The sequence below is a fragment of the Pseudochaenichthys georgianus genome, chromosome 19 (assembly GCF_902827115.2).
Source record: "Pseudochaenichthys georgianus chromosome 19, fPseGeo1.2, whole genome shotgun sequence".
Taxonomy (NCBI): Eukaryota; Metazoa; Chordata; class Actinopteri; order Perciformes; family Channichthyidae; genus Pseudochaenichthys; species Pseudochaenichthys georgianus.
In genome coordinates, this window is record NC_047521.1 from 21,265,724 (window position 1) to 21,276,875 (window position 11,152).

Consider the following 11,152-nt stretch of genomic DNA (forward strand, 5'->3'; position numbering starts at 1 on the left):
ATGTATACAAGAATAAGTTAAAGGGTCACGAGCCCCTGCACAGGATCAGAAACTAACAAGGCACATTATTGTTAGAGAGGCACCTTTCTGTATGTTTGGGATAAGTGTGACAGTCTTCTGCACTACACCCCCCTGGAGTATTGAGGTCTCCTCCTGCGGACTGCCACCACTATGCTGAACAACAGCGCCACTGCCAGGAGACCCACGGCCACTGCAAGAGCTGTTATGACACCTGTGGGAGACAACGATCTTGTTTAGGTGAATGTGAAAACTATTTTGGAAGATTTCCAGAATCCTTGATATTTTTAAACCAGACAGTCTGTGCTCACAATCCCCCACACTGGTCCCTTAAGTGAATACAAGAATAAACATAATGCAGCGAAGCGTTAACGGTGGCAAAATATGTGTTGAAACAGAAGTCAGTGCGAGCATGAGAATCAGAATCTAACACAGAAATCCTTTATTCGTCCCACAGGGGGAACATTTACATTCTTACAGCCCAATGGAAATGGAGACAAGATGCTAATGAGTACACTAACATAATAAATTCAAAGGCAAAGCACACAATATTTACTCAAAATGTATATAGAAATAGTAGAGTAGCAGCCAGTTATAAGATTAATAAATGTATACATTACACATACTTATTTAACAGGCGTTAAACAGGCGTGTTTTAGTCTGAATGTGTGAAGTAGCAGTAGCAGTATATAACATTAATTGTAAAAAAATAAAAACAACTTCTTTACCTGTGCTTGACAATTTTGTCCGAAACCCACACTCAGCGTCCCAGTTCTCTGACACCACGTCCCGGACCACCTCAGTGAACATGGACAGAGGGCAGGGGTTCAGCCCGTTGCATCCTGGGACAGGGTTGGGGAAGGGGTCGCGCCACGAGTCATTCCGGTAATACAGCTCCAGAGAATAAGAACTGGGGAATTTTTAGAATGAACAGAATGAGATGACACACACTTGTGCTAGTTGTTTGGTATCACTCATTACATGGTAGATTGATAGGTAATGGGTGTTTTGTTGTAACAAACAATCAAATGACAATTAGTAATGTATGATTTCCCAATTTGCACAATTAACATTATAAATATAAATAGACAAGATATTTGTGCGCGGGCTTTGTAAAGCATCTTTAAACATATGGTGTATAATCTTGTGTGTGAAACAGTAAAAAAAAGGGAGCATCAATTATAGCCCTAATATAAAAAAAATTGTTTGTTACAGTAAAACTATTTACTATCTACAATACACTCACTGCAATTTGAAACTTTTGAAAGCTTCACAATGTCAACATGGCGAAGGCAAATAGCAGCTAACTGTGGCGTGCTAGCTAACAGCGAAAGCATTGCTAACATTAGTGTTGACTGAGAGGAAACCGGGGCACGTGGTTATGTTTCTGCCACAACATCATGGGTCAGGACGCCTTATCAGAGGTTACTGCCATATGAGCACCGCGCAGAGTTTCCGTTATTAGGTATAACAAAAAGGATTCACAGGCGCTAACAAGTTTGCAGCCAGACCGGCGCTAAATGTAGCCCACAGAGAAGCTCAGTTTACAACACACACAGTTATTTGCTTTGATGCTCCGAATGCGGTTTAAACTTGTAATGATGGTTGTTAGCTGTAAAGCGTTGCCTAAATGTTTTTTTGATCATGTTAAATTGCTTACTGCAGTCCTGGGTCGATATTAAACGTTACAAGACAATTGTCTTATATGGTTTGGTGCTGCGAAACAGTGGGATGCGAAATCTGAAAAGTGTTATGCTAATTATGCAAAGAGCAGGCGGGACGTCGTTACCCATCATACTCCTGGTAGAACTCAAAGAGTTGACAGGCGGCATAAGGAGGAAGGAGGCCGTTGTACACGCCTAAAGCCGCCTGCAGCATCATGAGTGTAGAGTCATGCTGGAATGACAAACATCAAGGCGGTGAGAAGATGTGAAACAGCAGTTTGCACGAGACATTCAAAATGTGTGTGTATGTGTGTTTGTGTGCCCAAACGTTGAACTTACAGCTGAGTACATAATGAATTTGAGAGGACTCCCTTGCTCTACAGCCCTGGAGAAATTCTTCAGGATGGCATTCAGCAGCACCCCTGATAAATTAGCACATCAGTGTCAACAGTGCAAATGAAATTTTCCCAGACAGCAGCGCAATCGTTTTGATCTAACAGAGCATCTTGTCTTAGCGCTGTAATCATCTCTCTGCCATTAGCTCATATGTGCTTTTCGGAACCACTTTACACTGTCTGAGACATAAACAAGGCCTCTTGCCCACTGCACATTGTTGGATGCACTGCTGTAATTGTTTCTCTCTCTCTCAGAAAAGTGCTTTTAATGAATTATATCTTGTGTTAATCCTCACCTCCCGAGAGCCTGGCCTTTTCTTTCCTCTTGTGACTGAGGATGCTGTACATGACCTCAAATGATGCAATTCTCCTCAGGGTGTCCAGAACATCTTGGGTGGCCCAGCGTGGGAGAGTCAAGTTATGGATTCTCTGTGCAAGAAAATAGTATTCATTACCCTGCATCGCGCTAATAATCACATTACACAACGCACGAATCGCAACAAAGGGAGTTTTAAATGGCTGTGTTTCATCGTTCATATTATTCCAGCTATTTTTAGCACCGGTCTGAAGATAACAGATGCTCATTTTGCAAGTGTGAATGAGCTTATTCAACCTGGCCTAGAATCCACCCATCTCATAATGCTTTAATTATGATTTCAATATGTTCTCCTATTCATGTCTTAGTGTATGTATATAAATTATTTCCTCATGCCCCAGCCCCCTCCTCAACTCTCTGCAGGCGTGTTGAAGGAAACAGATCGCTTCTCTTCTCCCCCTTTCTGTTTCCATCTCACTGCTCTGCAGACGGTGTTTGGATCAGTAATTGAAGCATTTGTAAACTGCAGAATACAGCTAGATCAATTGTGTTCATGTGTGTGAAACATCAAGTATACCTGACAGGTTAGAGTGTCGTGGACCCTCCATATTTTTTTTCCAACCAGTTTGGAGACGGGGTAGCCAGTGTGGTTGGAAAGTCCTTCAACAAAGAACTGCAACATGCAGAAGAGAATTACAACATTACATGTAACCAGTGGTGGAAGACATATTCTGATCAATACAAGTTATTAGAAATATAATTCATTAGAAGTAGCATTTTTTCCAATGAAAATGGCCCAAAGTAAATATTTTAAGATGTGGCATTGTCTTGTATGTCCATTGGGATCATTCTTGTTATCGAAATGTCTCGGGAGCACCTTTAAGGAATCTTTTGGAATCTGGAACAAACGTCCACTTGGCTACAAAGCACTTTTATTTCCATAATTCAAGAATCAATAATGACAATTTTCTGACAAATGTGGATGTTAAGTTCTGCTTTTCTGTCATATGTTTCATAGATTTACCCCATTAAAGGTGGGGTAGGTAAGTTTGAGAAACCGGCTCGAGATACACTTTTTGTTATATTCCATGGAATGCTCTTAACATCCGATAGTAATGAATATCTTAAGTGCTTTGACAAAAAATCCATAAAGAAATGTCATCTGTGGAAGCCGTAATACTGTAAAAAGTACAACCAATCCGGGCCGGCTAAACGGATTGGATTGCCGCCTTGTATGTCAGCCTTCCATCTCGTGCACGCACAAATGTATCTCGTGCCCTCATTGGGCGTGCATTGCAGCAGTACTTCAATGACTCGCCAGCAACAGGCGGCCACTTTCACCAGTCTGCTGACATGTGCGCGTTCATGTGTGTTGGAGGAGGTGCTCTGTAAGGAAGTCTGAAGGAAGGGGCGGATTCTTTTCGGCTGTGTACTTTCAAATTGTAGTGCACTCGAGCCGGTTTCTGAAACTTACCTACCCCACCTTTAAGTAACTTAAATGAAAGTTGGCCCTTAACTATTAATTAATTTTATTATTTTAACATTTCCATCTGATTTACTTCCATGAAGGCAACATTACAATATTTCCCACTTAAATGTTGTGGGATATTAGTACCATAAAATAAAACTCAAGTTGAGTTTAAGCATCTAAAAACTGCATCAGTTATTGTAATCACAGCATTCAACTCATTCTTTATCATAATGTCAAAGAATATAACACATATGTTTGTATATATGGGTAATAATGTTTTTGGATTGTTTTTGTAGATGCACTGATAAATTAATATTGCAGACGATGAATTGATGAATTGGATTGGTTATTATTTCAGTGATGGTTGTAAATGCAGCCTTTGGTCAGACGGTGCAGTGGAAAATGGCACCATTTTTGGTTCATGCATCAAGCTTGCAGGTTATGTGCCTCCAGCAGAGGGTGTAACAATTCAACGCAGGAGGCCCCTTCCTGATCTCAAACAGCACCTTAACAGGCAGCACATGGGACTCTGTTTAATTAAAACCATTTCATTGTAATTCTTAATCTAATTCAATCCAACCGTTAATTAGCGTCTCTGAGAATGTGAGAGAAATTGCACTGTGCAGCTTTTTCTCAGGCACGGGAGTCACCGTGCCTGAGAAAATCATCATGTCTACAGTATAACTAACACATCCACTAGAGGTGCGGGTAGCATTGGCACCAGATACTGTGAAGTATGGATATCACTTTTTTATACGAATGTGCATTTCACAGTGTTTGTTAATTTACAGATCAAGGCAGATAAGCAGAAAAGAAGCAGCTGATGTGAGGAAAAGTATTATTTACAGCAGTTCTGGTTATATAATTCTGATGATGTAAAAAACAACAGGGAAACAAACACGTTGTTCCGTGGTTAACAGGCACATGACTCATAGCAAAGTGATGTTCAACACAGAATGAGCTGTGAGCACAGCGTCATTGAACAGATTACATTGCAGTGTTTTTCTAAGTCTGTCTTCTTCTGTGGTTTGTCTCACCTGGTGAGCCCTGAGGAACCTCTGGTAATGCTCGCTCTCAAAAGTCTCCGTCATCAGCGCTCTAAACCTAGGACAGTCTTTGCCCGGAGACCTCAGCAGCTTGAGAAATCGAAAACAACAGCACAACATCAGTGGAAATAATGCACGTTTACTGCAGGTATCGCTAGTCTTCTGGGCACAATTATATGTGCATTTCTCAATAGGGAATTTCAGCGCTGCAGGTTCTGAGCTGAGGTGAACACAGAGAGCAACACAGAGCTGCAGAGAGAGAGACTCAAATTGACTTGTACAAGTTCCTATTCGGGTGTGTATGGCTGCCTTGTGAAAGGAAATAGGTATGTGGCTCAGCAGCCTACCTTGTCCTGTGCTCTGGGGGTGGTGTGCACTGGAATAGGACGCCACTGTAACTGGGGCATGATGGGAGCCGGGCGTCTGGTCAGGGGGAACATCCCGGCGAGGCACGCCTGGGCGCTCATCAGAGTGCGGTCGTAGTCAGTGCTCCTCACGTATAACTGTGGCAAACATGAAGGGAACATGATATTAAAATGCATCCATATGGTAGTACTAGACATGAGACTGATTCCTATAGTCATGCTTACTTTTTATAGAGTGGGAATGCACTTGGAAACTAAAAAGGATTACATCTGGAAAGTGAATACTTCGCTTTTTAGTCACGTAAGATGCAAAAATATATGCACCCAGCAACGCAGCAGTGTATCATGACACATCAAAGTACCTGCACTCCTCCCAAGTCAACTGAGGTATTCCCTTATCATGAAGAGCAGGGGAGTCAGAAGAGATCCAAATGTATGAGAGAGAGATAGGGAGAAAAATATCTGTCTCACTGTGATCTCTTCTGACATCAGCCTTCGCTCGTCTATATCTCTCTGTCACGCCGTGTCAGGTTTTTGCTCACAGTAAATCACGCTGATAAGGTTGGATGTTCCTGTGATGCCCAGGATGGCTTTTTGTCTGCCTCTTTGTCAAATTAAAACAGACATGGCAGCGCGTGGAAAGGTACGGTACAAGTTGACAGAGACTTGGGCGACAAATGGCCAATGACAGGTACTGAGAAGAGATGGTATTTGTGTGGTAATAATGTGTTATTAAGCAGAAGGAGAAGCTAGCTAGGAGCCATGCTGGGAGAGAGAAAGAGAGGAGGGGTAGACAAATCAAGGGGAAGAGGGGAGACAGTGAGTGGGGAAAAGGAAAACAAAGCAGAAATCAGACCTTTATAATGACAGTGTGCTGAGCATGCAGACCAACATGCATGCTGCCAACTGCACATGGAGCCCAGGGGCCAAATTACCCCACATGTTACAGCATATTACAAGGCCACGGCAGTGATATCACCAGTAGGAGCCATGCTAATTACTTGGTGTATGTTGTAACAGCTCATAAAGACAGTGGCTTAACACATGATTTCACATGTTGGGCCAAGGGCACCCTTGACAACAGCATAAGGTGGTGACACTGAAGCACACAGGCTCACAGGGGACATCAGGGGGAAAAAGGAACTCACAGACATACACACATACGGTTTACACGTACACATACCTCTTTGTTATTGTAGTCCTCACTGAGGAAGTTGCTGTAACGCCTCCTTAGAAACCTGCCCAGCTCAAACTGTTGCTGCATGCCCAGCTGAAAGGAACATTGGCAGCGCGGTTAATCTTTGTCGAATCTGACCTTTTTGCTGTATAGATTTGGCAGATTTAAGGTCAGATTCAACTTATTTACATATATTAACACATTTCACCCATGGCCTTCTATAGCCAGAAATGATACGTCTATTCACTGTAAACCAGCTTATTGTCTTAGAGGGAAATGATATCACAGTCGGATGGAATTCAATTAAAAGACTGCACACTTTATTTCAAGGCTTAAATTCAGCAGAAACTGATCTTACGTTGTGCCGATCATAAATGTCATATACTGTTATTTTTTATACCACATCTAAAGCTACATTAATGCAGCTTTGGCTTTGTACTGTACATGCAATTGTTGTATAGGTACAAAACTAGCCTGGACTACAAATGATTTTATATACAACACATTTGCATTATCAATTACTTTTACAGGGAAACATTTGAAATATATTTATTTTGAACCAGAGCAAACTTAATTAAAACTAACTTTCCTTCATCATTAAAATGTTTTTAGCATTTTGTTTTCTGTTGTGTTTTATGTTTTTTGTTTTCTGTAATGTTGAGTTTTCCACTTCAGGGCCACCGTACTTAAAACACCCATGAAACGTAAGGACATTTATAGATTTTAGTCACTTTATCATCTTCACCTAAAAGCTCTTCATTCATGGTTGTGTTGCTTGCTAAATTCTGCTTGACAAAATTATAATGATGACACACACAGACACACACACACACACTAACACACGCAGAGTACCTCAGTCAGCTGTCCGAAGCCCTGAGCCCACACTTCCTCTCCATGAGGATCCCTGGGATACGACTCAATGGGAGATCGATCTCCATGTCGAAACACCTTAAAAGTCATAACAGATTATGTCACACAAATTCAGACGCCATGCTGCTTTGCCAGCCATTACACCGTGTACTTATGGAATAAATACATTATGAGACACGAGTCAGAAATAGAAACCTGTGTTATGGAAGAGTTCAGTCTGGATTAGCTAGAACAGTCATTCTGATGACACAGATAGTGGACCTGCTGCGTTCGTATTATTAACCTGAGGACTCACTTTCTAAGCAGTTACATGACACACAGGTTGGTTACAGTGGCGTATAGACACATCTGAGTCACTCCTGCTATAGCACCACAGTGGGATGAACTTTACCAACAATCTGGATGTAAGACGTCAAGGAAAAGCGCACCACAAAGTCAAGTCACGAAGGTTGAGGTTTTCTCTTGGAGACAATTCTTATTTCCAACACGTTCTTGATCCAAAACACCTTACGACTAAATACATTTCATTTCATTTGTATTTGTTCCGTTCATGGTATGCACAACTGAATGTATAATAATTGTTAACATAACATGTCTCTGTAAACACACCATTAACCGAAAAGGAGCAGGGAGAAGATAATAATCTTATATTACCTGCACCTTTCTAAAAAAAATATATAAATAGATGGTCTGTCTTTCATATTTCTTTTTCACAGCCAAACGTATTCATAGCCAAACATAATGTACAAGGAAAAGTGCAACACCCTCATCTGAGTCCTACTGGAGAAGAAGGTGGAAAGCGGCGCATAATAATACATGCTGAAATAACCCAAACGAAACTGAACTCCACTGAATTGTAATAAAATAGTTGGACATTAAATCAATGAAAAACTAGCAAACATTACAACTATACAATAAAAAACAGACTAATACAGAAAATAAACAAACTAATGCGACTTTAAACAATAAAATAAAACTACTAGATAGTAAGTTAGCAAGCTTAATAATTGTTTTGCTTTACTTTAGCTAAAATGGTAATTGTATATTAAATTGTCAACTGTCAATGTAACATAAACCAGTATACATATTATAATATTATTATAATAAAATAATATTTTAAACTATGTGTGTTGGGTCATGACACTAGTGTTGTCACATTGTAGGAAGAATATTTGATGTTCCGTCCATTGTCTTTTATACCATTGAACTATGGTGTGAAAGAAAATGTGCAAAGAGGTTTATAACGGAGCAGCAGTGTCCGGGGGAGATATGCATGACACTGTTGGAGTTTAGGCTCAAAGTAATCCTTTGTCACATGGATGTGTAAATACAGTAATGCTCAGTGAGCAGAAAAAAACTGTGTAATCAGCAACCATGCACAATGTCATATCAGAGTCATGTGATCTAAAGCGGCTTCCAGATTATGTTAAAAGGTTGTAAAAGAGCTTAATGTTAAATTCCAATACTAATGTTCAAATGTTATCAATATAAAACACACACACACAAAGAAAAAGGGAACAGAGTCGACTTACAGCCACGACAAACTTCAGCACCCGGCACTCAGTCGAGCAGATGAGACAGAAGAGGAAGAGACAGCCCAAACTTTTCTGGAATATGGACATCTTTTTGACTTCTCAATCTCTAACTTCTGTTTACAGGAAGGAGAAAAAAAATGCAGACATTTAAATTATAAACTAACATTAAGAGCAGAATATGATAAACACTTTTTTTGCATTGCATTTAGTCAGGCAAGTGTCATATCACATTTAAAATATCTATGCATGGCCATTTTTACATTTCAGTCTACAGTAGTATTTATGTCAACTCGATTTAAATATTCAGGCTGTACAGTTGAGTACATATGCAACAAAATGTCAAAACAGATTACGCAGATGATGGAAATGAACACTTGCACTTACCTCAGCAAACTTGTTAACACATTTAGCTGTTTAAGTCAAATGAGTTTCAGACAGAGGAGGACTGCAGAGCATCCCCAATCTCCAGTCAGACCCGAGTTGACATTAAGTACATGTTCCAGAAGAGGAGGCAGTGCTTTTATAGCCCTCCTACCTGACCTCGTCTCTCTCTCTCTCCCCAAGGATTTCTGATCCCAATCTACTTCATCGCCGCCTGAAGTCCAAAATCACTGTCTCTGCCAATCCCCTGCTGTGCGGTGACACGGCAACCCCCCCATCGGCTGACATATTTGAGTCATCTTTTGAACATAAGGATACATATTTAGCCCCTCACTGCCCCAACTCCACTTTAAAGTCTTACATTCTTAAGGACTGGGGAACAATATAAAAAAATAAATGGGTTAAGTAAAGACAGGCTTCTTAAATTGAACTCCTACGAGCATAAAAAACACACACACACACACACTCTTACACAGTGGCTCGGGGCCACAAACACTCATTATAACTAGCTTTGTCATCCGCCGTGGGTTTGGCCCTAAAATTACAGGGCCCGGAGTGTTTTCCCTGACTCGACACACATGTAAGTATCTGTTAGTATCAAAGCAGCTTTATGGCATACAATGGGATTAGTGAGTGTGAAGATTTAAAGCTATACAGCGTTGACATCATATTTGATAATGGTAAGATAGGATCTGTTATACTAAGTGATACAGTATTAAGAGGGGTGGCATGAAACATTAAATTAAGACTTAATTCCCATTGATTTTAAGTAAAAGAGCATCCATTGTCTCCCACATGAAAGTATACTGCAATGTAAAAACCACACCATGAATCAAAATGTTACTCCCAGGGAAGTCTAGTGGTATTTGATCTTTTTCTATTGTCAACAAATCCTGTGTTGCCCAAAATAGCGCATTCCTCTGTGCAATAGACATCCAAAAACTATTAATAATACATGAGTAAACCACAACAGTGCACTGGGTGACATGTTTCTTTATTACAACAAACAGCGGCATTGTAGTTTTTTGGAGTCAATGCCTGCTGTAAATACTCAATAGAGCACCAAATCTGTGGCTGAAAATTGTTTGGTAAAAACTACAGTTCCCGCTATTAAGGGATATCATTCAGACTTTTTTTATGAGTCCAGTTTTGAAAGATGTGGTTTTTCACTGTGAACTAATGGATATTGTGTTGAGAGCCACAGTTTTGGTCCTGTAATGGAATTTGATGAAAATCACAAAATGATGTAGATTATCACGAGCCTTATGCTTTGAGAAGACGTACAGTACTGCATTACTGTTTTATAATGCATATTTTCTGTTCTTAAAACATACTCATTTTTTAATGTATTGCAAATGTTATGTTAAGTGTTTAAGTATACTCTACTGTATTTATAAAGGCGCTACATTGCTAAAAACACGTACAGAAGAAGAGAAACGTGCTGCACTTTTGATGCAAATATAAAAATACAAATGTGCCAAAACACACACTTCATTATGTTGTGTTGGCTTGTTTAACAATATGATCTCTCGATTCCTTGCAATATTATTGCAGATCTGCTGTAAGCTAGATAGCTAATGTAACTCGTTTTAAATATACTTACAAAATATTTTCAATTTTGAAAAAGATTAACTCTTTATAACACTTTATAACCCTTGGAAGGTTCAAGTTCAAGGCTTGTATTAGTCATACGTACATAGCTACAGTGTAGTTATGACGATGAAAATCTTAGGTCCCAGGCTCCTCCAACAGTGCAATGATGGAATCACATTGTTATAATTAGCCAAAAAAACGTAGATTGTAAGTAAGTTTCCAGTGACACTGATCGTTGGCCAACTTCCCTGAACGCCAACAAACGCTCTTGTCCCAGCTGTGCAAACATTTTTAGTGTCCCTGTTACTGTTGTTTTTCTTC

General features: G+C 40.0%; 1 protein-coding gene across 1 annotated transcript; it reads right to left on the reverse strand.

Moving 5' to 3' along the window:
- Nucleotides 1-57: 57 nt before the first annotated feature.
- Nucleotides 58-8,944, reverse strand: LOC117464727 (testicular acid phosphatase homolog). The gene is made up of 11 exons (XM_034107353.2): nucleotides 8,855-8,944; nucleotides 7,305-7,400; nucleotides 6,459-6,545; nucleotides 5,258-5,413; nucleotides 4,902-5,000; nucleotides 2,971-3,066; nucleotides 2,374-2,506; nucleotides 2,022-2,104; nucleotides 1,808-1,914; nucleotides 747-928; nucleotides 58-232 (listed from the first exon to the last, which is right to left on the reverse strand). Exons 1-11 carry the CDS (start codon nucleotides 8,942-8,944, stop codon nucleotides 123-125), a joined length of 1,239 nt encoding a protein of 412 aa, XP_033963244.1. The 3' UTR covers nucleotides 58-122.
- Nucleotides 8,945-11,152: the final 2,208 nt, after the last annotated feature.

Bases quoted from the DNA above. Each gene is read 5' to 3' on its own strand.
- LOC117464727 (XM_034107353.2), bottom strand. From the start codon at position 8,944: ATGTCCATATTCCAGAAAAGTTTGGGCTGTCTCTTCCTCTTCTGTCTC. The intron at 5,414-6,458 runs GTATGTGTACGT...TGTTTGCCACAG, and splicing joins AGGACTACAATAACAAAGAG to TTATACGTGAGGAGCACTGA. The intron at 2,105-2,373 runs GTGAGGATTAAC...CTAATTTATCAG, and splicing joins AAAGGCCAGGCTCTCGGGAG to GGGTGCTGCTGAATGCCATC.